Source organism: Equus asinus, chromosome X (genome assembly GCF_041296235.1).
Source record: "Equus asinus isolate D_3611 breed Donkey chromosome X, EquAss-T2T_v2, whole genome shotgun sequence".
Taxonomy (NCBI): Eukaryota; Metazoa; Chordata; class Mammalia; order Perissodactyla; family Equidae; genus Equus; species Equus asinus.
In genome coordinates this window covers 95,585,012-95,612,921 of record NC_091820.1, presented here as the reverse complement: position 1 = coordinate 95,612,921, position 27,910 = coordinate 95,585,012, and the positions used below count along the sequence as shown (strand labels likewise).

Here is a 27,910-nt window from a genome sequence, read left to right as displayed (position 1 = left end):
TATAGCATTATTTTCATTTTAACTGAGATTTAGAGATTTGAAAGGATGTGAAGCTCTTTCATAAACCTGATGTACACTAAATCTATTACAATTCACAAGTGCTGTCCTCAAATTCAAAGAGGTGTAAATTTGGGGTCCCTCTGTTATTGAATAAACAAAGTTATATTGTATCTTTTTTCAGAGTGAAAAACATGCTCAAAATGTTAGGTTTTATTTTCAAATGCATGGGGAACAAAATGAAGTGCTTGGTAAGAAAATGAAGATGGATGTTAGGAATTTTCAGGTAAGTGGCCTATGTTGATGTTGTAATTCTAAACTTTGAGTTATTTAATGTTTCTAACAAGATTGTGCTTATTTCAGGTGCATAGGAATGAAGTAGTGGACAGAAACAAATTTTGTGATCTCTGCAACATGATTTTTAGCTCCCGAGTTGTTGCTCAGTCTCACTATTTGGGGAAAGTCCATGCTAAAAAACTGAAGCAATTAATGGAGGAACATGATCAGGTATCTCCATCAGGATTTCAGCCGAGGATGGGTAAGATTACATTCACCTCTTTAGCTTCAGTACAGGGTCTTTCTATCATTTTTTTCTGACTCTGCCATCCATTTTTTATCGGAGAAACTTTCACTCCAGGGCAATAACTTGATTCTTCTTCTGCCCCCTTAGTCTCTTTCTGTATTCTTGTCGTTTAATATGGAGATTATAATTGCCAGCTGAATTTTAAGAAATAGTATGACCTCTCCTTTTTGGTTTATTAAATCCAAATAAAAGCAAGTGATTTGCTATGCTGCTGTAAAGAAATAACAATGAGCAGCCTGAGCACTCCAGTTTCTAATCAAATCATAAAATCTTAGCCTAGTCTTACTTCTTCCCCTTAGCATCTATCTCAAACTTTTTCTGCTTTAGTACTTACCAAAACATTATCTCATATGTGTGTTCAGACCAATGTCTTCACCATAATATAGTTATGGTACAGCATTTACTAAGTATAACTGTAAGCAAGAACATAAGTTATGAAATCTCCTTCTACCCTGATAGCTCATTCCTTTCTCCCTGTGAATATAAAGAAAAAGTACCACCAGCATCATCAATCAGTAGTTATTGAATAGTTATTTTTTTTGTGCTAGATTCCAAAGATACAGAGAACTATAAAACGTTGCCTCTTTCTTCCTTCCAGTGATGTTGGGCCACCAGCAAAAGAGAAATCTGACCCAAAGATCTCACTTCTGGCCTGAGGTGGCAGAGTACACCCTGGAAAACCCAACTTGTATTTTGAAACATTTGTGTGCTAGAACAAAAAATAAGATGATTACTCCTCTAGAATAAATAATTTACCACATTTTCACTAGCTTCAGTCCTTTAGGAATAAGGCATGCCTGGCATGGAAAATTTACCAATGTTAATTTCCAACTCATGGTGTAGACCTCATCCAGCATTAAAATTTATTGTTTTCTTAATAAATGAAACCATAATTATTTTTAAATTTATTCTAGTCTCTCTAATTTTTGTATATTTGTTTTTCTGCCTGCCAGTCTAAAGAAAGAATCATTGTGCCCTATAAGAGAAAACATCTTAAAAAGCCTTATCTTCCAGTCCCTAAAATTCATCAATTTGGGCTCAGAATGGAGACTAAATGAAAGAGCTCTGAAATAACTGTAATTGTGGAAACTTATAATTTTATAGCCTGAAACAACCGCATAAATTTTATTTTGAAACAAACACCACAAATCTGGACTAAATAGATAACTTACTGTTCTACTCAAGAAAGACACCAACTTAGAAATTGGCACCATCTGTTTTACCCTCACTGATTTCAAGAACCATACTAGGACGGCTCTCACGCTTTCATTGATTTTTAAAATGAGTATAATTAGGTAATGCCTGATGCTGAACTTTCTTGCCTGTATCTTTGTTGGGGAAACTTGGTGACAGACTTATATTCAAATTTCCATTCTCTCAGAAGGAATTTGTTTTTAACCTGAGTACCTTTATCCAACAGCTCTGTGTGGAAAAAGTCCAAAGATAGTGGGTTTTTAAAGAATTCTAAGTTTCTTTAATACTTTATAATGAATACAACTCTAATAGCTGAACACATGTTGATCACTTCTCATTACAACTATTTCAGCAGGTGTGCGTATTACTACTTCTGCAGAGTCAACTTTTCTGAAGCCCCATGCTGTCAAGCCTCCTCCAGGTGGGATTAAAGACAAGACTATGCCTTCCTCTTCCAGCACTGCTTTGGATTTGAATAATCCAAACAAGTATTGCAAGCTCTGTCCTGCTTCCTTTAATAGTCCGTTAATGGCCCAACAACATTATGTTGGGAAAAAACACAAAAGAAGTGAAGCTAGGAAGAAGTTTGTAGACAAGATAAGAGAGAAACCTCTTCCAGCAAAATCAGATGCAAATGGTAAACAGTAAAAATATCGCAAAACTCTTTCATAGGAAGTCTATATTTTATAATATATAGTGGTTAATGTATATACCATTTTATTCTTGTTGAGCAGGAAGTTGATAGTACTCATGGAGCACAGAATTTTAGATAAGTAAGGACTTTAGAGTCCATCTAGTTTTTTCTGTTGGTTTTCTAGAAAATGAGACCCAGACGATTTAGATGACCCTTGTTAATTACAGAATCAAATATAGGTGTTCCCATGGTTCCATGTTATATCATAGATACAGAAGGAAGTTTTTTAAATTAGTATCATTTGGTTATATCATTCAGTCACTATGTATGGCTAAAGTGTCTCTTGGGGGCCAGGCTAGTCATTCTTGGGAATACAAATGAGGATATACCATTTTCCCTAAAGGAGCAAGTGTATAAACTTGTTAGGTTAGTAATGCTTCATTGCAAGAGGCTACAGACATGGATTTTTGTGTACATATTCTTGGTAACCAGAGAAGTGAAACATCATGGTTCAGAAAAGTCTTCATAGAGGAAGTATATGATTAGATTGGTAGAAGTGGGAATAAGAGAGGATGAACCAAGGAGCCAAGAAAGAGTTGTAAGAATTCAGGCACAATAAAGATTCTGATCCTGACTGGAGTGATCCACTTGCTCTTCTAACCATATTTTTTTTTTCATTTTTCCCCCACAGGCACCTTCTCACTACTAGTGTATTTTATTCCCTTTTCATATTCTGTCTTCCACCCACTTCTTTTCCTCCACTCACTGTTATTTTAAAATTCTTTCCTTACTAGACCTTTTTGCTTCCTGTGAAATGTTCATTACTCCTTCCTTCTTCAGGCTCTATTCTTTGTCGTATGTAACTCCTTATGCTCTGGTTCTTCTCCTGTGTTTCCATTTCTTTTCTGTATTCTTTGGGGGCTCTTGTTTTTACTTCATTACCTAAACATAGGTGTTCCCATGGTTCCATTCTTGACCTTACTCTGTAAACATGATCTAATCTGTTCCTCTGATTTCCTCTCTCATCTGTATGCTTATGACCTTTCTGTCAAGCTTTAGACTCATATATCTAAATGGCAGCCACTGCTTCACCTGGATAACTCATAGCTGTTTCGAATCCACTCAGTCATTCAAAGTAGAAACCTGTAGTTAACTGTGGATCCTCCACCACCTCCTTCTTCACTTTCTGTATCTAATGAAGCACCAAGCCATAACTGTTTTACCTCCTGAATATTACTGTGCTCTTATCTCCAGCCCTGCTCTTCCCACACTAGTCAGGCCCTCAGCGTCTTTCCTAGAGCTTTGCTACTCAAAGTGTGGTTTGTGGCCGGTGTCATTGGCATCACTTGGGAACTTTTTAGAAAAAAAAATCTCAGGCCTCACTGCAGACCTACTGAATCACAATCTGCATTTTAACAAGATCTCTAGGTGATTGGTGCTCACAATAAATTTTGAGAAGCATCGTTCTAGAATATTGCCACAACCTCCTAACTACTCTCCTTGCTGTCAGTTTTGTCTCCCCTAAACCACCATCAGTTTAACCACTAGAGTGTTTCACCTAAAGTGCATATCTTTCCATGTCATTCCCCTGCTTAAAAATCCTTAATTCTTGGGGCTGGCCTAGTGGCATAGTGGTTAAGTGCACACGCTCCACTTCAGTGGCCCAGGGTTCACAGGTTCGGATCCTGGGTGCAGACCTACACACTGCTCATCAAGCCATGCTGTGGCGGCGTCCCACATACAAAATGGAGGAAGATTGGCACGGATGTTAGCTCAGAGACAATCTTCTTCAAGCAAAAAGAGGAAGAAAAATAATCCTTAATTGTTTCTCTGTTCTCTAAGGATAAAATCTAAGCTTCATAGCTCTTTACCATCTTGTCCCTGCCTTCCTTCTCCAGGCTTATCCCCTGCTACTTCCTGCCATGGTCTATGTGGGTCAGAACCTGCAAACTGCTTATGGTTCCCAGAAACCGTTACCCTATTTCTTGCCTCTGTACCCTTGTTCATGCCCCCATTTTGCCTGGCACATCTCGTCTCTCTTCTCCTACTCACTCTTTAACATGCTACTTTCCTGGAAGCCTTTTCACTTCCTTCAAGGTTTATCTTCTGTGCTTCCTTAACCTGCATATCTAATAATCTCTCCATGTGTCTTTATCTCCCATTAGAATGTAAAGTCTTTCAGGGAAGGTACTTCATCTAGTTCATCTGTATTTCCAGTGCTAGAGATAAAAACTAGCACAGAGAAGGCCTACCTCAATAGAGATTAGTTTAATACATGATTTAGCGAACTATTGACCTTTATATATTGATTGCTAACCCTGTGTTTGTACTATTTAAGTTTGCTACTTAATGTGATTCAACATATCGCCCAAAGTTACATAGAGATCTGTGTTTTTATTTAGGATTTTAAAGAATATTGATTTAGGCAAGTATGGAAATAGAAGTGATTGGGCTTCTGAAAGTAGTAGATGTTTGGAGAAATGACAGACTTCTACTTGTTGGGGTATTTTTCCTATTGCTGGGCTGAGGGTATCTGAAATAAGTGACTTCTAGTTTAGTGGTATCAGGTAAATTGGAACTGAGTCAGTTATGAGAAGTGTGTGCACTCTGGTCACTTCTGAAGAGAGGGTCATTTTAGCACTCTGAAGTTTCAAGGTTATTAGAATGAGAGAATGAGAATTTTGGTGAAATTTTCATCTGGCCAGGGAGAGAGTGCTGATCATCAGCATAATTTAATCCACTCACTGAAGTCATTTTACACTAGCCTCTGAAGCTAGAGCTCAAAGAACAGAGTTATCCCTGCTTTGGCTATTCCATTTTCAAAACAGTAAACATTTAAGAATTAAAAAATAGTTGAAGAATTTAAATTAGCTAATGAGAATTTCAAAGAACAGTAATGGCAGAATCCCATAGTGTAAGTGAGCAAGTGGTAAGACAAAAACAATTTAACACATGCCACTTTAACTATTTCACTCTTCACCCATTTCTCCCTTCTTTCTGTCTCTGCGTTCTTTTCCGTCTGCTGTTGTTTATATATATTTCTACTATATCTAATCTTTTTCTCTTTTTCTTCATCATTCTCACTGGTTTCTTCATGTCCCCATCCTGCCCAGATCTTATTAGCACAGGAATGGCTACCATAACGATATGGAACTAAAGTATGTATGTATTTTTTATTTATTGTATTTGTTTTGTTTATCTTACTAATTTCTAGCCCCATTATTGCACTTAGATGTCTTACCTTCACCTGTAACTCAACATATCTCAAATTTAATTAATAATCTTCTCTAAAACCAACTTGACTTTCCTCTTATCTGTCTTTGCCAGTAGTAGCACTGTTTATTGGTCACCTACACTTGAATCTTTGAGGGCATCTTTGACTTCTTAATTTCCCTATATCCTATCCATCAGCAAGCCTTATCACGTATTCTTAGAACTATTTCTCCTTCCTGTACCCTTCCATTACATATTATATTTCCACTACCATCGTCTCACACTTTAATGCTCTAACAACCTTATGGAAGACTTTACTTAGACCTCATTGTTATTCTTTAATTCCCTAGTAGCAAGATTTCAACCCTAGATCAATTCCACAGACACGACCTTTTCTACTTTTACGTTCAGGATACTGAGTGATGCTATGGAAAATTATTTTAAGGCTAGAGAGTGGGTACCTCTACAGAGTCTTGGTATCCAGCTTCTATGAACTTTTAGTCCTACTTATCCTTTTCCTTTTCCTTCAGTTTCCTCTCAGCAATGATTTGTAAACCTACACCACTCTCCAAGACTCTATTCCACTGTTCCACACTCCCGCTTCTCACACCCTTCAGGCAAGCTTATTCCTTATTTCATGAAGAAAAATTTGGCCATCAAATGTGAATTACCAAGTATCTTGCCTTAACCAAATCACCCCTTAACCCTAAGTTCCCCTTTAATTCCTATACTTTCCCCTTCTCCTCTTAGCCATGTTTTTTGTTGCTGTTGGTTTGTTTGGTTGGTTTTGGTTTTTTGTTTTTCAAATACACTCTTACTGTCTTCACTGTTATTCATTCCTCAACTCACTGCCATTTGTTGACACACGTTCCCCCAGCGCTCCACACCAGTACTCTACCACTTCACTGAAACTCTTCTTCACAGGGTCCTAGTGACCTCTAAATTTCTAAATCCAATGAACATCTTTACTCCATTCACTAATTATTCCTTTAAAAATCTCTACTTCCATAGCTCCTTTGACATCACTCTCTACTGTTCATCCTGATAAATCTGTCTTTGTAAACTTTTCATTGGCCCCTCTTCCTCTGCTATCTTAGTTTAAAGAATAAAAAGAACTTTATTCAGAGTTTTTTCATTATGTTGTTACTCCTATGCCCACCCATACATTGTCCTCAGGAGATCTCATGCACTCTGACTGTTTTAACTACCTATGCTCTGACTTCTCCAAAATCACTCTGATCTATCTTCTGCCTTTCAAACTCTTATATCTAACTGCCTGTTGGACACCTTTACATGGAGATCTCACAAATATCTCAGACTCTGTGTGTCCAAACTCAAACTCACCATTGCTTATTCTCCCACCTCCTAAAGCAGCATTTCCTTCTGAAGTTCCAATTTCAGTTAACAGGATCACCACCCACTCAGTTGCCAAACTAAGATCCTGAGATTTATTTTAGACTCCTCTAGATTCCTCCTTCTCTCTTATTTCCCACATTCAATCAGTCACAGTATTACTGGTTTTAGTGCTAAATATTTCACCAATCTTCCTGTTCCTCTCTACCCCTACTGTGGCCCTTCTAGCCCATGCCCTTCTTATCTCTTGCCTGGTCTAGTATATTTACATAAATGTGCTCTCCTTACTTCCAGGCTTGCTCCTCTCAAATTCATCTTCCATATTGCAGCTAGAGGAGAGATTTCTTTAAATACACAGCTGACCATGTCACTTACTACTTAAACCACTACAAGGTTTCCCATTGCAAAAATAAAAAGTCTAGGCTCCTTAGCATATAATGTAAGTGTCTCTTTGATCCAACATTCTTTTGCCTCTCCCATCTCACCTCCCTATATTTTATTCTACAACAATTCCAAATTTTGAGAAGTTCCTGTAAACACTTCTGTGCTTTTTTTCTGCTAGCTGCTCTGCCTACAATGCTCTTCTCAACTCTTTTCATCAAGTTACTATGTTTCATCCTTCCAAGTTTAACTAAGGCATCGTCTCTTCCAGTAGCCCTCTTCAGACTGCCCTATTGTGCTAAGTGCCTCTGCTTCTTTGAGCTCCCTACTCCTTAAGCATATCTTTCTCTCACATTTTGCCACATGAGATTGAAATCCTCTGTTCATGTATCTGTTTCTCACTTTGATTTGTGAGCAACCTGTCCATTTTACTCATCTTGTACCCCCAGCATCTAGCGTGATGTTTGGTGCCACATAGTTGGTTGTATTGGTTGGATGAGATTATTTGAATTCAACACATCGTGCTCATTTCTCTCTCTGCCATACCTAATATTGTTTTCACCCCCTGGAATGCCCTTATCTGCTTTCCTTACAGTTCAAATCCTTCTCATCCTCCAGGGTCCATCACAACTTCCCTCACTGCTCTAGCTCTTGGTATTCTCCCTTTCCTCTGATTTCTCATAGGCGTTACTGTTCAATTGCATTAATTATAGCCCCTTCACTGAATTAGCCACTTGAGATAAGGGATTATATTTTATTCTGTAATATCCTTCTCAGCGCTTTAAATGGTAATGAGTATATAGTTTTTCTCAATTAATATTCCCAATTGTTTATTTAGAGGCAGTATCATGTAGAGGGATAAACATAGTTTGAGAGAAATGTTTAAAGTCACTTGCCCAGTTGCACTTCAGATTCCTTAGGTATAAAATGAAAATAAGGCTACTTCACAGGATTGAAAAAGGATGAAATGAGGCAGTATATACTGTACCCATCACAGAATAGGTCCTCAACAAACGTTAGTTTTTAAAAAATGTTTGGTTTTCCTGTCATGATTTAAAAACAGGTGAATTCGATATTTTCTGTTTTTCGTCATCAGCTAAATCCCACATTGTTACATTTTTGTTTATGTGTAGCTCTCAACTGATTTTCCCCCATTTAAGATATTAGACAAATGATTCTCATCCTTGACTGCATATTAGAATCATGCAGGGAGCTTTTAGAAATCCCAAATATGTAATCCCAAGGCCATCCATCAAATCAATTAAATTGGAATCCCTGGGACCTACACATTAGTGTTTTGTTTTGTCTTTTTTAACTCCCCAAGTGATTACAGTAAAGAGCCAAGATTGAGAACCACAATGTTAGACTATAAAGACATACACTTCCCCAGTTTATGCTTTGAAAACGAAAACCTTAGTCCAGGGAATTAGAGGATAGGGCTGTGATTAGGAGAAGAGTGGGCCCCACAAGTGTTAGGTCATGGAAAATTCTGAAAGGTACAAGATGCAAAGAAGCTTGAGTTTCTGGGTGAAGTTAGAAACAAGGAACCTTAGCAGGGCTGAGGGCAGCAAAGCTGGATAGGAGCAAAGAGCAGACTCAGATAGGATAATGGAGAGTATAAGAAACATAGTGGAGACAAGTTTCAGGAGGGCTAGACCAGGAATTTTGAACTTGAGGTCAATAAATACACCTCATATCTTTATAGAAAGGATTTGCACCATTTTTATATATTATTTTCTGAGATGTCTATATCCTAGAAAAAGATAAAGAATATCAGTGTATGAAAAAGACAAGGGCTAAGGTAACAGTAATGAGACTACAGTTCCATAACTGCCTCTGGATCTTTCCTATCTGACCTGCATCTCCTCTAAACCTCTAAATTACCTATATTATAATCTTCTGATGTAATTTATGAAGAAACAAAGGAGGAAATGAGGAGAACATTATATATAATGTAATTTATAAACACTAAACAAATATGTAAAATCCCTGAAATATAGTCGGAGTTTATAATCATAGTGAAGATCATTGGCTCCATAGTCTAGGGCAGTGATGTTCAACAATGGCTGCAAGAAAAATCATCTAGAATGGTTTCAAAAAGTAAGAAAGTCTGGTTCCACCCCTAGAGATTCTGATTTAATTGATCTGATGCGGAGCTGTAACATAAATATTTTTAAGGTTTTCCACCTGATCCTAATGTGTAACTAGCTTTGAAAATCCCTAATCTAGAGGAAACCAAGACTCTTGCTTATCTTGTATAACTTGAGTGCCCTCAAAATGTATGGTATTGGCCAAGCAAATCTGAGCCTTAATTTCCACATCTGCTAAATAAGGACGGTAATACTTTCCTGAAAAGGGTTGTTGTGAGGATGTAGAGTCCTGGATTTAGTTCTTGGCTTTGCAGGAAGTCCAGAATCTTCAGAGTTGATCAGCCTGAAATCATGAGCTCACCAAACCAGAAAATAGCTCGGAAGATGCTGATAAATAACTGAGGAACTGGAAAGGTATTCCCTCAGTGTATTTGCCACACATTCTCTGATAATAATTACCAGGAGTATTATTACAATACAAATTCCCTGTCCCAGAACAGTGAATAATGTTCTCCAGGGGAGAGGACTAGGGATCTATATTTTTAATTAACACTCCAGGTGATTCTTATCACAGAAGTTTGGGAAACATTATAGTTTAAGTTAATACATTGTCATTCTTGTTACTGATTTATGGTAGAAGGAGATATATATATTTCCAGTTCACAGGGCTTTTTAAAAAATATCTATCATCCAGGGGATCCTTTTTATGGTATCAAAGAATATGGGAAACCAAATTATAATCAGAAAGTGATTGGTGAGCATGAAATCAGAGCACAGGGAGAGAGGATAGTTTTGAGGAATCATTCATTCAGACTTTGGCATAACCTGCTGAGCTCCCCTGGGCCCACCATAGAGTATATGTCAACAGTGAGCAGAGAGGGCTGGCCCCATGGCCAAGTGGTTAAAGTTTCATGTGCTCTGCTTTGGTGGCCTGGGTTCACAGGTTCGTTTCCCGGGTGTGGACCTACTCCACTCATCAGCCATGCTGTGGAGGCATCCCACATACAAAGTGGAGGAAGATTGGCACAGATGTTAGTTCAGGGCAAGTCTTCGTCAAGCAAAAAAAAAATAAAGACGAAGATTAGTAATGGATGTTAGCTCAGGGCGAGTCTTCCTCACTAGAAAAAAAAAATAGTGAGCAGAGTCCTCAGGTTCTGCAAAGTCCCCATCTTTCTTTCCCCTTGACAATAGTCTCATGTTTCTATGAATAATCTTTGCTTAGACGAAGCCAACACACTTGGTAGTGATTAATTTAGCATCCTTTAAATGATTAAGTTACTTTTGATTTAAAAGAAGATGACCTTGCTTGACCCTAAAATCTCTGCAGCCATCAATTTATTGCCTCTCTTCCTTAGGGTGGGATAGTTTTATATTTGGCTTATGAAATTTATTAATTTGCTTCTTCTGACCAAAGAGACAATGGAAGGATGATAATATTAAGAAAATAAAAATGAATTTATCCCTTGCTTGCAATTCTACCTAAGAAGCAGAATAGAGAGGTAGCTGGTATACCTATTCAATAGCTCTTGACTCTTTTGAAACGGTAACTAGTAGTTTTGTTTTAGAATTTTGCTTTCAGCGTTTATCCTGAGAGTGGGGCTCACTGAACCTCTCTCCTTTATAAAATATGTCTGTGGAAATTACTTTTGGTAAACTAATGCACTACAGTGATTTCAGGTAAGAGAGTAAAAATTTGCTTTTATTTGTCTTTAATCTTTTGGGATGTTTCAGGTTTTGATTGGGTGGAAAGAGAACTAGGGGCAAACAAAAAGAGGTTGGTTGAGGGATTAAGAGGCAAAGGTTAGTTGGGCTTGCTAAATTCGGAGTTCATGCCCCTTCCACGTAGCAACAATAAGAAGGCAGATAGCAGTTTCTTAGGAAAGATGCCAGGGCTGGAGAAGCAGTGTGGTGTAGTGTAAAGAATTCTGGACTTTAAATTAAAAGAGAGGGGCTCTGAGAGGCTATCTCTGTTACTAACTGGCTCTATGACTGACCAAGTCGTTTTACCTCTCTGGGCCTTATCTTTGAATTGGGAAAGTTCACGAAAATGATCTCTAGTAAATTCCTGTCCAGCTATGTGATTATTAGTATATCCATATTGACCTTCTTAACTTCAACTCTTTTTTTTTTTCAGCATTTAGTATGAGAACATATGTTTGTCACATTTGTAATATCACCTTTACATCTTTGGAAATGTTCCGGTCCCATATGCAAGGAAGTGAACATCAAATTAAGTAAGTATTTTTTACCAAAATGCTCCTGTGACACCAAAGACCAGAGCTTCTATCAAGTACTTTTGCATGTGTTTTACAGACTGTCTAGGCATTCATTTCCCTATGAGTTGATCCTGGGTATGGATGGTAGTATTTGTAACGTATTGCATGCTAGTAGCATCCCCTAGGGAGTTCTCTAGCCATGATGGTATATAGGTAAAGCTGGCTAACTGGCACGCCTTCTCACCAGACAGCATGGTCCTTCTTTGGAGCAAGGCTAAAGGATCATTCTCAGGCTAACCATACAAATTCAAATAATCCCTGAAAGACTGGCCTAGTTCCAGGGATTCAGTGATCCAATCATTGTCCTTCGAGTGAGGTATAGTGGTTAAGGAAAAAAATCTTGCAGTTAGACACACCTGGATTGGAATACCAGATTTATCTTTCTACCAAATGTGTAACTTTGGGTAGCTCTGATATAAAGCAGTTATAATGAAATATAAAAATATGTATAAGGTGCCTGGCCTGGCACATAGTAGGAGTTCACTAAACGTTTGTTCCATTCTATTCTATTATCTTAAGGAGGAGGGGATTGAGTGGACAATTGGGGACTGGATAAATCAGATAGCAGGACAGAGGAACACTTAACTATTGTATATTTGGTTTGTTGCTTTTAAAATCAAAGCATAGTATTTCTATTATATTATTTTATTCTAGTAGGAAATATTTATATTGAGTCTGAATACTTAGAAGCCAAATTGTCTGACTCACCAAATTAGCTTAAGGTTCCTTTAGACTCTTAAAATCTCAGAGTTCCAGAATAAATAGCCATCACATTTATATATCCATACAAGGAGCTGACTTAAAACTTTTTTTGTTATAGTTGACATACAATATTATATTAGTTTCAGATGTAGAACATGGTGATTCAACATTCATATATGTTACAAAATGATGACCATGGCAAGTCTAGTAACCATCTGTCACCATACAAAGTTATTATAATATTATTTACTATATTCCCAATACTGTATATTACATCTCCATGACTTATTTATTTTATAACTAGAAGTTTGTACCTCTTAATTCCCTTCACCTATTTTGCCCATCCCCTCACCCCCCTTTCCTCTGGTGACCACCAGTTTGTTCTTTTGTATCTATGAGGTTTTTTTTTTAAGATTGACACCTGAGCTAACATCTGTTGCCAATCTTCTTTCTTTTCCTCCTTCTTGTCCCTGAAGTCCCCCAGTACATAGTTGTATATTCTAGTTGTAGGTCCTTCTGGTTGTGCTATGTGGGACACCACCTCAGCATGGCCTGATGAGCTGTGCCATGTCCATGCCTAGGATCCAAACTGGCAAAACCCTGAGCTGCCAAAGCAGAGCTCGCAAACTTAACTAATCAGCCACGGGGCCAGCCCTATGAATTTGTTTCTGTTTTGTTTTGTTTTGTTTGTTTTGTTTTTTAGATTCCACATATAAGTGAATTCATACAGTATTTGTCTTTTTCTGTCTGCTTTGTTTCACTTACCATAGTACCCTCTCAGTCCATCCATGTTGTTATGTTGTTGCAAATGGCAAGATTTCATTCTTTTTTATGGCTAAGTAATATTCCAGTGTGTGTGTGTGTGTGTGTGTGTGTGTGTGTGTGTGTGTGTGTAGGTGTATGTGTACATGTACACCACATCCTTATCCATTCATCTATCTATGGACACTTAGGTTGCTTTCATATCTTGGCTATTGTAAATAATGCTGCAGTGTACATAGGGGTGCATATATCTTTTCAAATTAAGCATTTTCATTTCTTCGGATAAATACCCAGAAGTAGAATTACTAGATTGTATGGTAGTTCTATTTTTCATTTTTTCAAGAATCTTCGTACTATTTTGCATAGTAGCTGCACCAATTTACATGCCTATCAGCAGTGTACCAGGATTCCCTTTTCCCCACATCCTGTCCAGCACTCATTATTTCTTATCTTTTTAATAATGGCCATTCTGATGGGCATGAGGTCATATCTCATTGTGATTTTGATTTTTGTTTCCCTAATAATTAGTGATGTTGAAATCTTTTCATTTACCTATTGGCCATCTTTGGAAAAATATCCGTTCAGATCCTCTGCCCATTTTTTATTTGGGGTTGTTTTTGATGTTGTTGTTGAGTTGTATGAGTTCTTTACATATTTTGGATATTAACCCCTTATTGGATGTGTGATTTGCAAATATCTTCTCCCATTTGGTAGATTGTCTTTTCATTTTGTTGATGGTTTCCTTGCTGTACAGAAGCTTTTTAGTTTGATGTAATTCTATTTGTTTATTTTTTCTTTTGTTTCCCTTGCCTACGGAGACATTCAAAAAGATATTGCTAAGACCGAGGACAAAGAGCATACTGCCTTTGTTTTCTTCTAGGAGTTTTATGGTTTCAGGTCTTACTTTTGAATTGTTAATCCATTTTGACTTAATTTTTGTGTATGGTGTAAGATAATGGTCTGCTTTCATTCTTTTGTTGTGGCTGTCCAGTTTTCCCAATGCCATTGATTGAAGAGAATTTTCTTTCTCCATTGTATGTTCTTAGCTCCTTTGTCTAAAATTAGCTATCCATAAATGTGTAGGTTTACTTCTGGGCTCTCACTTCTGTTTCATTGATCTATGTATCTGTTTTTGTGCCAGTACTATGATGTTTTGATTACTATAGTTTTGTAGTATATTTTGAAGTCAGGGAATGGGATACCTCCAGCTTTGTTCATCTTTTTCAAGAGTTGCTTTGGCTATTCGAGGTCTTTTGTGGTTCCACACAAACTTTAAGATTCTTTGTTCTAGTTCTGTGAAAAATACCGTTGGTGTTTTGATAGAGATTACATTGAATCTGTAGATTGCTTTGGGTAGTATGGACATTTTAACAACATTCTTCCAATCCATGAGCATGGAGTATCTTTCCATTTATTTGTGTGATCTTCAATTTTGTTCATCAATGTCTTATAGTTTTTAGGTTACAGCTCTTTTACCTCCTTGGTTAAATTTATTCCTAGGTATTTTATTCTTTTTGATGCAATTCTAAATGAGATTGTTTTCTTAAATTCTCTTTCTGGTTGTTATTAGTGTATAGAATTGCAACAGATGTCTGTATATTGATTTTGTATCCTGCAACTTTACTGACTTTATTTATTCCAATATTTTTGGTGGTTCCTTTAGGGTTTTCTATATATAGTATCATGTTATCTGCAAATGGTAACAGTTTTACTTCTTCCTTCCCAATTTGGATGCCTTTTATTTCTTTTTTTGACTGATCACTTTGGCTAGAACTTCCAATACTATGTTGAGTAAAAGTTGCAAGAGTGGGCATCCTTCTCTTGTTCCTCATCTCAGAGGAAATGCTCTCAGATTTTCACCCATTGAGTGTGATGTTAGCTGTGAGTTTGTCATATATGGCTTTTATTATGTTGAGGTATGTTCCCTCAATACCCACTTTATTGAGAGTTTTTATCATAAATGGATGTTGAATTTTGTCAAATGCTTTTTTTCTGCATCCATTGAGATGGTCATATGATTTTTATCTTTCTTTTAGTTAATGCATATCATGTTGATTGATTTGCAGATATTGAACCATCCTTGCATTCCTTGGATAAATCACACTTGATCATGGTGTATGATCCTCTTACTGTATTGTTGAATTTTGCTTTGCTAATATTTTGTTGAAGATTTTTGCATTTATATTCATCAGGGATATTGGCCTGTAATTTTCTTTTTTTGTTGAGTGTCTTTGTCTGGTTTGGGTATCAAGGTAATACTGGCCTCATAGAATGAGTTGGGAAGCATTCCTTCTTCTTCAATTTTTTGGGATAGTTTGAGAAGGATAGATATTAACTCTTCTTTAAATGTTTGGTAGAATTCACCCGGTAAGCCATCTGGTCCTGGACTTTTGTTTGTTGGGAGTTTTTTGATTACTGATTCAATTTTGTTACTAGTAATTGATCTGTTCAGATTTTCTATTTCTTCCTGATTCAGTCTTAGAAGATTGTATGTTTCTACGAATTTATTCATTTATTCTAGGTTGTCCAATTTATTGGCCTATAATTCTTTGTAGTAATCTCTTACAAGCCTTTCTATTACTGTGGTGTTGGTTGTAACATCTCTTTCACTTCTGATTTTATTTCAGCCCTTTCTCTTTTTTTTTTTGATGAGTCTGACTAAACATTTATCTATTTTGTTTATCTTTTCAAAGAACTAGCTCTTAGTTTCATTGATATTTCCTATTGTTTGTTTGGTCTCTATTTCATTTATCTACTCTGATCTTTTTTATTTCTTCCTTCTACTATTTTGGGCTTTGTTTGTTCTTTTTCTAGTTCTTTTAGATGTAAAGTTAGATTGTTTATTTGAGATTTTTCTTGTTTCCTGAGGTAGGCCTGTATCACTGTAAACTTCCCTCTTAGAACTGCTTTTGCTGCATCTCATAGATTTTGGAGCATTGTGTTTCCATTTTCACTTGTCTCAAGGTATTTTTTGACTTCCTCTTGATTTCTTCATTGACTGATTGATTATTTAGTAACATGTTATTTAACCTCCACGTATTCATGTTTTTTCCAGTTTTCTTGTTGTAATTGATTTCTAGTTTCATACTGTTGTGGTCAGAAAAGATGCTTGATATGATTTCACTCTTCTTAAATTTATTGAGATTTGTTTTGTGGCCTAGCATGTGATCTATCCTGGAGAAGGTTCCATGTGCACTTGAAAAGAATGTGTATTCTACTGTTTTGTGATGGAATATTCTGTATATATCTGTTAAGTCCATCTGGTCTAATGTGTTGTTTAAGACTAATGTTTCCTTGTTGATTTTCTGTCCGGATGATCTATCCGCTGATGCAAGTGGGGTGTTAAACTCCCCTACTATTATTGTATTACTGTTAGTTTCTCCCTATATGTCTGTTAATGTTTGCTTTATGTATTTAGGTGCCCCTGTGTTGGGTGCATAGATATTTACATTTATTTCCTCTTGTTGGATTGAGCCCTTTATCATTATATAATGCCCTTCTTTGTTTCCTGTTACAGTCTTTGTTTTAAAGTTTATTTTGTCTGGTATAAGTATTGCTACCCCAGCTTTCTTTTTGTTTCCATTTTCATGGAATACAGGCATACCTCAGTGATACTGTAGGTTTGGTTCTAGACCATTGCAATTAAGCAAATATTGCAATAAAGCAAGTCACACAAATTTTTTGGTTTCCCAGTACGTATAAAAGTTGTGTTTACACTATACTATAGTCTATTAAGTGTGTAATAGCATTTTGTATCAAAAACCAATGTATATTACCTTAATAAAAAATACTTTATTGCAAGAAAATGCTAACCATCCATCTGAGCCTTCAGTGAGTCATAATCTTTTTGCTGGTGAAGGATCTTGCCTCATTGCTGGCTGCTGACTGATCAGAGTGGTAGTTACTGAAGGTTGGGGTGGCTGTGGCAGTTTCCTAAAGTAACACAACAATGAAGTTTGCCACATCAGTTGACTCTTATGTTCATGAATGATTCTGTAGCGTGCCATGCTGTTTGATAACATTTTACCCACAGTAGAACTTTCAGAATTGGAGTCAGTCCTCTCAAAACCTGCTACTCCTTTGTCAACTAAGTTTATGTAATGTTCTAAATCTTTTGTTTTCATTTCAACAATATTCATAGCATCTTCACCAGGAGTAGATTCCATCTCAAGAAACACCTTTGTTTGCTCATGCATAAGAAACAACTCCTCATCTGTTAAAATTTTACCATGAGATTGCAACAATTCAGTCACATCTTCAACCTCCACTTCTAATTCTAGTTCTCTTGCTGTTTCCACCACATCTTCAGTAACTTCCTCCGCTGAAGTTTTGAACCCCTCAAAGTCATCCATAAGGATTGGGATTAACTTCTTCCAAACTTCTGTTAACATTGATATTTTGAGCACTTCCCCTGAATCATGAATGTTCTTAATGACATCAAGAATGGTGAATCCTTTCCAGAATGTTTTCAGTTTACTTTGTCCAGATCTATCAGAGGAATCACTATGGCAACTATACTCTTACAAAATTTATTTCTTAAATCAGACCTGAAAGTCAAAATGACTCCTTGATCCATGGGCTACAGAATGAATGTTGTGTTAGCAGGCATAAAAACAACATTAATCTCATACATCTCCATCAGAGCTTTTGGGTGACCAGGTGCGTTGTCAATGAACAGTCATATTTTGAAACGAATCTTTTTCCTGAACAGTAGGTCTTAACAGTGGGGTTAAAATATTCAATAAACCATATTGTAAACACATGTGCTGTCATCCAGGCTTTGTTGTTCCATTTATAAAGCACAGGCAGAGTAGATTTAGCATATTTCTTAAGGGTCCTAGGGATCTTGGAATGGTAAATGAGCATTGGCTTCAACATAAAGTCACCAGCTGCATTAGCCCTTAATAAGAGAATCAGCCTGTTCTTTGATGCATTGAAGCCAGGCATTGGCTTCCCCTCTCTAGCTATGAAAGTCCTAGATGGCATCTTCTTCCAATATAAGGCTGTTTCATCTATATCGAAAATCTGTTGTTTAGTGTAGCCACCTTTATTAATTATCTTATTAGCTAGATCTTCTGGGTAACTTACTGCAGCTTCTACATCAGCACTTGCTACTTCACTGTGCACCTTTATATTATGGAGACAGCTTTTTTGCTTAAACCTCATGAACCAACCTCTGCTAGCTTCTAACTTTTCTTCTGCAACTTCCTCACCACTCTCAGCCTTCGTAGAATTGAAGAGGGTTAGGGCCTTGCTCTGGATTAGGCTTTGACTGAAGGTAATGTTGTGGCTGATCTGATCTTCTATCCAGACCACTAAAACTTTCTGCATATCAGCAACAAAGCTGTTTTGCTTTCTTATCATTCATGTGTTCACTGGAGTAGCACTTTTAATTTCCTTAAGAGTGAGAGACATGTAGGGGCTGGCCGTGTGGCCAATTAGTTAAGTTCGCATGCTCTGCTTTGGCTGCCCAGGGTTCACTGATTTGGATCCTGGGTGCAGACCTACACACCTTTCATCAAGACATGCTGTGGTGGCATCCCACATAGAAGAACTAGAATGACCTACAATTAGGCTATACAACTATGTGCTGGGGCTCTGGGAGAAAAAATAAAAGTGAGAGATGTGCAACTGTTCCTTTCACTTGAACACTTAGAGGCCATTGTAAGTTTATTAATCAGCCTAATTTCAGTATTGTTGTGTCTCAGGAAATAGGGAGGCCCAAAGAGAGGGAGAAAGACAGGGGAATGGTTGGTCAGTGGAGCAGTCAGAACACACACACATTTATTGATTAAGTTTGCAGTCATATGGATGCTGTTCTTGGCACCCCAAAACAGTTAAAGGAGTAACATCAAAGATCACTGATCACAGATCACCATAACAAATATAGTAATAATGAAAAAGTTCAAAACATTGCAAGAATTACCAAAATATGACACAGAGACACAAAGTGAGCAAATGCTGTTGGAAAAATGGCGCCGATAGACTTCCTTGATGCAGGGTTGCCAGAAAACTTCAATTTGTAAAAAGCGTAAGATCTGTGAAGTGCAGTAAAGTGAGGTGCAATAAAAGGAGGTATGCCTGCATCTTTTTCCATCCCTTCACTTTCAGTTTCTGTGTGTCTTAAGATATGAAATGAGTCTCTTGTAGGCAGCATGTAGATGGATCTTGTTTTTTTTTTTTTTTTATCCAGTCAGACACACTGTGTCTTTTGATTAGAGCATTTGGTCCATTTACATTTAAAGTAATTATTGATAGGTATGTACTTACTGCCATTTTGTTAATTATTTTCTGGTTGTTTTTGTAGTTCTTTTCTGTTCCTTTCTTATTCTCTTACTCTCCTCCCTTGTGATTTGATGACTTTTTTAATGTTACGTCTGTATTCCTCTCTCTTTATTTTTTTGTGTATCTATTATAGGTTTTAGGTTTTTAGTTACTATGAGCTTCATGTATAACAACCTATGTATACAGCAGTCTATTTGAAGTTGATGGTCACTTCAGTTCGAGCACATTCTATAAGCACTACATTTTTACTTACCCCCCCCATGTTTTATGTTTTTGACATTATATTTTACGTCTCTTTATTTTGTATATTCCTTAACTAATTATTGTAGGTAAAGATAACTTTAGTACTTTTGTTTTTAACCTTCAAACTAGCTATATAGATGGTTGATCCACTGTCTTTACTATATGTTTGCCATTACCAGTGAGATCTTTTTCTTTCCTAATTTTCTTATTTCTAGTTACAGCCTTTTCTTTTCTGTTTAAAGAAGTCCCTTTAACGTTTCTTGAAAGGCCAGTTATGCTTTTGCTTGTCTAGGAAACTCTTTATCTTTTTTTTAATTCTGAATGATAACTTTACTGAGTAGAGTCTTTTTGGTTGTAAGTTTTTCCTTTCAGCACTTTGAATATACTGTGCCATTCTCTTCTGGCCAGTAAAGTTTCTGCTGAAAAATCAGCTGATAGTCTTGTTGGGGTTCCCCTGTACATGAATAGTTGTTTTTGTCTTGCTGTTTTTAAGATTCTCTCTTTAACTTTTTACACTTTAATTATAATGCATCTTGGTATGGATTTCTTTGGATTCATCTTATTTGAGACTCTCTCTGATTCCTGGACTTGGATGTCTGTTTCCTTCACCAGGTTGGGGAAATTTTCAGCCATTATTTTTTCAAATAAGTTTTCTGTCCCTTTTTCTCTCTCTTCTCCCTCTGGAACCCCTATAATGTGAATGTTAATATGCATAATGTTGTCCCAGAGGTCCATTAAACTATCCCCATTTTTTTTAAATTCTTTTTTCTTTTTGCTGTTCTGATTGGGTGATTTCCAATACCCTGTCTTCTGGATTGCTGAGCCATTCTTCTGCATAATCTAATCTGCTATTTTGGTTACCTCTAGTGTATTTTTCATTTCAGTTAGATATTTCATTTGTGATTGGTTCTTTTTATATGTTTTCTGTCACTTTGTTGAAATTTTCAGTGTTCATCCATTCTTCTCCATAAGAATGGAGCTCCATGGTGAGCATCTTTATGACCATTACTTTGCACTCTTTATCTAGTAGATTGCTTATCTTCATTTCATTTAGTTCTTTTTCTGAGGGTTTGTCTTCTTTTTTCATTTGGAACATATCCCTCTGTCTTTTCATTTTGATCCAATCCTGACTAATCAAAACTTTTAAAACAATGTGACATTCAGATCAGATCATCTTCAGGGCATTAAATATTATTGATCCTCTCCCACACATCCCACATGTCTTACATTTTAAGTACTGTAGCAGTATCAGATATATCTGCTTGTTTGTAACCATTTTCCCTTTCATCCAAGGCCTGAAATTTTTTTGTGTGTAAAAAATTGTGAGGTGCCTGGGAGATAATCTCACTATCCCTTCTCCTGCTTTTTGGCATAAAAAGTCATGATTTATAGCTTTTATATTGAGGTAGGTTTTTAAAATTTATTTGGGCTTTTGTTGTTTTTGTTTTGTCAGACTGAACTTTCTGAATGCAAAAAAATATTCAGAATAAAATAATCTAGTAACTAGAACTTTCTACTCTTTTTTTTTTGCAGAGAAGCTATCGTTATCAATCTAGTGAAGAATTCAAAGAAGACACAAGACTCTTACCAAAATGAAAGTGCAGATTATATCAAAGTTCAGAAAGTCAGAGGACCAGAGCCCAAGACTTGTTTCAGAAAGATGGAAGAGAGTGTTTTGGAAACCCGTGGGTACAGACAAGTGATTGATTCCAGATTCAGACATAGAATGTTTGAAGGAAGGCTCCCATGTGAGACTTTCCAGGCATACCCAAGATCATGCAGTATTTCACAAACAGTGGAAAACCAGTTACCTCATTGCTTACCAGCTCATTCAAAGAAGACATATGACTCTTTTCAAGATGAACTGGAAGATTACATCAAAGTGCAGAAAGCCAGAGGATTAGATCCAAAGACTTGTTTCAGAAAGATAAGAGAGAGCTCAATGGAAACCCGTGGGTACAGAGAAGTTGATTCTGGACCCAGACAAAGAATGATTGAGCAAAGGTTTTCATTTGAGACTTCTCAGACCTACCAGCGACCATACAATATCTCACCAGTAGAAAGCCAGTTACATCACTGGTTACCAACTCATTCAAAAAGGACATATGACTCTTTTCAAGATGAGCTTGAAGATTACATCAAAGTGCAGAAAGCCAGAGGACTAGAGCCAAAGACTTGTTTCAGAAAGATAAGCGATAGCTCTATGGAAACCCTTAAGTACAGAGAAGTGGTTGATTCCAGACCCAGACATAGAATGTTTGAGCAAAGACTCCCATTTGAGACTTTCCAGACCTACCCAGGATCATACAGTATTTCACAAGCAGTGGAAAACCAGTTACCTCATTGCTTACCAGCTCATGACAGCAAACAGAGACTAGACTCTATGACCTACTGTCAATCGACCAGAGACTGTGTCCCAGAAAAACCAGTACCTCTGAGCCTTAGTCATCAAGAAAATAACTCTGGCTCATACAGTGTAGAATCTGAAGTTTACAAGCACCTCTCAGCAGAAGACAATACCACTGACCACCAAGCAGGTCATAAACGGAGACATCAGAAGAGAAGAAGGCACCTGGAGGAAGACAAAGAAAAGCCAGAGAAGGAGCAGTCCAAGCATAAAAGGAAAAAGAGTTATGAAGATACAGATCTAGACAAGGACAAGAGCGTCCGGGAAAGGAAAAGAGAGGGAGATAAAGTCAGTGTCAGTTCAGAAAAGCTTAAGCATCGAAAAAAGAAAAAAAGCCATGGTGTAACCTCTGAGAAAGAAGAACGTAAGCACAAGAAAGAGAAAAAGAAATCTGTTGAAGAAAAGACGGAAGAGGAAATGCTTTGGGACGAGTCTATTCTTGGATTTTGAACTTTTATTGTTTACTGGAGGATAAAGTGAAGAAATCGGTTAAGAATATGGATTTGGATAAAGACAGGCACATCTTGAGATAAAGACATTAATTTAGATAAAGACAATGAATAAAAGGAGAAGTGGATACAGTCAGTTTAGGAAAGCTTAGTGTTTTCATAAAAATTGAAACCGAATTGAAAGAAGAAACAAACTTAAGCCTAACCTCTGAGAAAGAAGAACATAAGAGAAAAGAAACCTGTTGAAGAAAAGACAGAAGAGTCAATGCTTTGGGATGAGTCTGTTATAGGAGTTTGAACTTTTAGTTTTGTTTACCCAAGGATCAGTTGAAGAAATCAGTTAAGAAAATGGATCTAGACAAAAGCAAAAGCATCTCATGAAGAAAAGAAGTGGATACAGTCAGTGTCAGTTCAGGAAAGCTTAGTGTTTTTGCATAAAAATTGAAATTGAATTGAAAGAAGAAACAAACAAGTCTAAACCTAGCCTCTGAGAAAGAAGAACATAAGAACACAACAAGAACATAAAAGAAAAGGAAGCCTGTTGAAGAAAAACAGAAGCATCAATGCTCTGGGATGAGTCTGCTTTGGGTTTTGAACTTTTTAATTTTATTCCCTTAAGATTGAATTGGAGAAATAAGTTGAAGAGTTTGGTTTCATCAAATTCATCTTATTTGAATTTTCCTAAGTGGACAGTTACTTTAACCTCTAACAAAAGCAAAGTGAAGTAAAAGTATTCAATATGCCTTTTCCTCAAGTTACTTTTCCTCATTTTCTTAAAAAGAAAAATTACACATTTCATACATATAGTGTAATTTCCCTTAATGAGGTTGTCTCTACTTCTGTTCATCAAATTGCTGTGATAGTGAATTATTTACCCATGGAAGATAATTTATTTTAAATGAGAGAATTACCAGGCATTACTGAATCCATTCCTTGTTTGGGTTTGTGTTGGTGTTGGTTGTATTTTGTTGTTGTTGTTGTGTGTTTGTTTATGTTTCTTGGTTTTATCCAAGAAAAATGTATGAAGCAATTGAGACTGATTTTTTGTTTGTTAAATCTAATTTGCAGTGTATTTTTGTATTTTCTAGTTCTGAAAGTGGAAAATGAAACAGTCTATAATAAACTTAGATGATATATAGTTTTAAAAAGCTCTTAAAAAGTACTGATACAAAATCAGTCTATATTCTGGAAATGTTTATATTATATTAAAGTGTTTTAATTTCTACATATCGTTTCGTGTAAATGATCATTTCCCAGCCAAAGATGATTTTATTTTGGGAGTGAGAGGGGGGAATAATTAAACAATTCGCACCTCTGGGGAGATCATACTGTAAAGGTGTAATAATTTCACTTCTTCTACATCTTGCTTACTAGAAGCTGATATTCTGAGATGAGTTCAGTTTTAAGCTAGAAAAATATGACTAACTAAATGCTTGAAACTGAAGAAGAAAGAATTTGTAAGTGGGAGAGGGCTTGAGGATGCTTTAAATTGTTGCATCTTGATTATTTTTTTTACTCTGGTGCTCCCTTTTTTATGATAAGCACCTCCTGTAAGCATTTGAGCATCACCATAGTATAGTAGAAAGAGTAATAGCCTGGGAATCCAAATCCCAGGATTCTGGTCTCAGTTGTACCATCAAGTTGCTGTGTGGCCTTGTGGGAATACTATCCAAGTCCAACATGGAGTCATCAGGAATAGGAAAAATAGGACACAGTATTCTTTTGACATATTAATCCTATCAAAAAAGCAAGTAAATTTAGGTGGTGCTATATCTGCACTTAGGCAAGGCAGTTAATAGTTGTTTTTTCTTGAGGTTTGAATAAAATGGTACAGGAAGGAACTCGAGAAAAATATGAAGAACATAGGCTCTGTTCTACAAACAGTTCACAGTCTAACAGAGATAATGGAGCAATAAACAGGAAATTTCATTATAAGTTTGATAGAGGGTACAATAGCAGTGATGAAGGATGCTGTGGGTATCAAGGGTAACAAGCTTAATGGGTTGGGAAGTGGGCATTCGGGAAAGGCTTCCCAAAGGAAGTGACATCTAAGCAGACCTTTTTCTCTGAGTTCAAAGACTTCTTTTATATATCCACTTGGCTATTTAAGTACTTCAAACTTAATATAGCCAAATAGAGTGCCTGCTTCTGCCACTACCAATCACTCATCTCCCAGTTCCCCCTATTTCTGTAAAACCTTCCTGCAACTGCTCAAGCCAAAAACCATTTTTTTAAAAGATTTTATTTCTTTCCTTTTTCTCCCCAAAGCCCCCCGGTACATAGTTGTATATTCTTCATTGTGGGTCCTTCTAGTTGTGGCACGTGGGATGCCGCCTCAGCGTGGTTTGATGAGCAGTGCCATGTCCGCACCCAGGATTCAAACCAACGAAGCACTGGGCCACCTGCAGTGGAGCGCGCAAACTTAATCACTCGGCCACGGGGCCTGCCCCAAGCCAAAAACCATTTTTGAGTACCTTTTCACTTCTACGTTAGACCATAAGCAATTCCCCTTGATTGTACCACCAAAATATCTCTTTTACTGTCGAATTCTCTTCATCTTAACTGCCACTACTCTAATCTGAAATATTATTTCTTGATTATACTGGGAAAATAAGTTTCAGAGCAACTGAAACATTAGAAGAAGTCATCATAGGTTCTCAATTGCAGGTGAGTGGGAAAAAACTGCACAGAATCAGCAAGAGAGCAAAGAGTGCTATGGTGAACTAAGACCTTGAGGATTTCAGAACTATCCAGCACACAGTTTCCTCCAGAAGAACAAACCCACATACAAAAAGAAAACTGCTAGTTTCAGAAATCAAATTGAACAGGGCAGAAACATTGTGGGGAAGGGGAAGGGAAAGTTCAAATGGTAGTGAATAGGGGAAGAATCCAGAGAAAGCAGATCTGGGAAAATATGACAGGAAAATAAACTAAAGGTGAGACCTGTAGGATGCGAAAACACCAGAAAAATGCACACACAAAGTAAATGGAGACTCTAACTCAGTATTTCAAAATGATCTGAAAGAATTTTGAAAGACAGCATAAATAAGGGAAAGAACCCAAAAATAGACAACAGAAGGATGTGAAATGAAAAACTGACAGAACTAAGGAAATAATTATAAAAGAAATAATTCATAAATGAAGATTAAATTGGAAGGAATACAAGAGAGAAGAGACACTATGCTAAAGATAGTAAGGGAAATAAAAAATAGAAAAAAGGAAAGTGAAGTTAAGTTTTTGAAAATTCTGTAGATTGATAGAATAGATAGATAGAATTGATAGAATAGATAAAAGCCAACAGTGATACAATTAAATTTGTTGTAATTGATGCTGTGGTGTTCTACCCAGAACCACCCCGCACCCCTACCACACCTTTTCAGGACGGAGGTACTCATTTCCCTAACTTCTGAGGAATTGGCCTCGTCTGTAGGGAACTGTCTCTCCTAAGGTTATGCCCTCTCCTGGAGGTAGTCCACATCCATTGACAGGATAACGTAGGTATGCAAAGGCCAGCCGTCCTGTTTCAATTTTGGGCTATTCTGAAAGGCCATCCTAGTTCCAGATCTCCTCATGGAATCAGCTGAGGGTTTTGTTGTAACTGTATCACAGTTCAATTTCTCTGGTAATCTTGCTTCCCTCACTGCATTACAGATGTGTTTCTTTTGAACGTGACCCTATAAATTACCTCCAGCAGATCTCCAGAACCTTATTTAAGACAGGTGATACCAAGAGTTGTCCTAGGAAACAGACTCCAAAAATGGGATTTGGGGAGCAGGCAGTGAAGATCATTTTGTTGGTAGTTGATAAAATACTGGTAGTGGATAGTCCCTGGCATGCTATAGCAGTACAATTGTTAAAACTTTAATGGCGATGCTAGTGGAAAGGAATGTACGTGCAAGTGTAATATCTCAAGCAGTTGAGAGGATTGAGGGATATAGCAATTCTATGAAATCTGCTGACTCTTGCTGAGTGCCATTGATGCACTGGAGAAAGAAAATAAAAGGCTGAGAGAATTAATTACCAATTTAAGGCAAAATATAAACGTCAGAGGGCATCTTTGGTAGCATATAAAGGGACTTCCATCTCTTCATCTTGAAATCCCACCTTAATGGGACCCGGAACCCACTGAACTTGAAAAGGTGTACCAATTCTAGGATTGCCAGATAAAATACAGAATGCCCACTTAAATTTTAATTTCAGAAAAAGAGCTAATTTTGAGTATAAATATGTCCAATGCAATATTTGGGCCATATATATAAAACAAAATTTCATTGTTTATCTGAAATTCAAATTTAACTGGGTTCCCTTGTATTTTTTTTTTTTGTAAAATCAGGCAACCATACCCATTGCTCCCCAATTAATGGCTAGCATTCCTGCCGTGCTTGAAGATAATATCTAGCTCTCTGCCTTGCAAGAAAAGTCCCCCCCGTGACCCAGCATCTATCCCATCACTCCTCCTGGCCACCAGACCAATAACTATGCTTAAATCACAACTTAACTTGGCCTGAGAAGTGTTGGTCTGATAAGGGAAAAGGGGTCTATGTGCACTCTAAGGGAAGGAAAGAACTAGGAGAAGGTTTGGTGAGATTGAGCTCAAAGGCCAGATCATTTGTGGCCAGACTGTAGGCAGGCTAGAGGTTTCCAGGAAGAGCCCCATAATGGAGGGGTGTTAGAGAGAGAGAGTAAGGATAGAGGGAGCAGCCCACCTGAGAAGGTATAGGAGAATATGCACAGGGAGAGTAGGGTCGGACCTGGAAGACTTTGACAAAGAGGTCTTTGTTAGGTAACAGGGGTCACTGAGGATTTCTAAGCAGAAAAAAAATGAGAGGGGGTTGAACTGGATGGTCTTGAATGAATCTAATGTGCCCATAAAAAAAGTGTTAATGTGAAGCTTGGGAGGGTGGGCAGGGAAGGAGAACAGACAAAGGATCTGTACAGCAATCCAAGTGTGACATCAGGGCTTAAGGTGGTGTCAGAGAGAACAGATGGAGGGAGACGGTGAAGTTCTCTTTCCAAGACTCTGAAAGACTAGGACTGGGTCATAGGTGTCTGAAAATATTTGAGCTGAGAGACAGGAAAGTGGGAAAGCAAAGGCCAGTTTCTGACAGGCTAATTTCACAAGGACTGACATCAAGAAAGTCAACCTAACCTCATGTCATTTAAGAAAAGAATCTTCAGACTGAAAGGAACCTAATAATTTAATTACAGACTCAAGTTTCTTCAGACTTTTTAACAGTGTCTAAGGGAGATTAAACCTTTAAGTAAATAACAATTGACCTGTGAGACTTGGGGCCAGTAAAGCTTCACTCTGCACCTCAATTTAAGATAGGCACTCAGAAAA

At 37.1% G+C, this 27,910-nt stretch overlaps 1 protein-coding gene across 14 annotated transcripts in view; it reads left to right on the top strand.

Moving 5' to 3' along the window:
- The window catches only part of ZMAT1 (zinc finger matrin-type 1), a 199,655-nt gene extending 176,084 nt beyond the window's left edge, over positions 1-23,571 (top strand). For 4 of the 14 annotated variants that reach the window (XM_044763299.2, XM_044763298.2, XM_044763295.2 and 1 more), the window contains 5 exons: positions 182-283; positions 361-535; positions 2,127-2,411; positions 11,580-11,679; positions 21,247-23,571. In XM_044763299.2, coding sequence (XP_044619234.1) covers positions 182-283; positions 361-535; positions 2,127-2,411; positions 11,580-11,679; positions 21,247-22,570 — 1,986 coding nt within the window. In that variant the 3' untranslated portion in view covers positions 22,571-23,571. Of the gene's footprint in view, positions 1-181; positions 284-360; positions 536-2,126; positions 2,412-3,183; positions 5,571-9,759; positions 9,860-11,579; positions 11,680-21,246 lie in introns of those variants that run through there. The other 10 variants (XM_044763297.2, XM_070502294.1, XM_044763296.2 and 7 more) reach the window with 9 other exon arrangements.
- Positions 23,572-27,910: the final 4,339 nt, after the last annotated feature.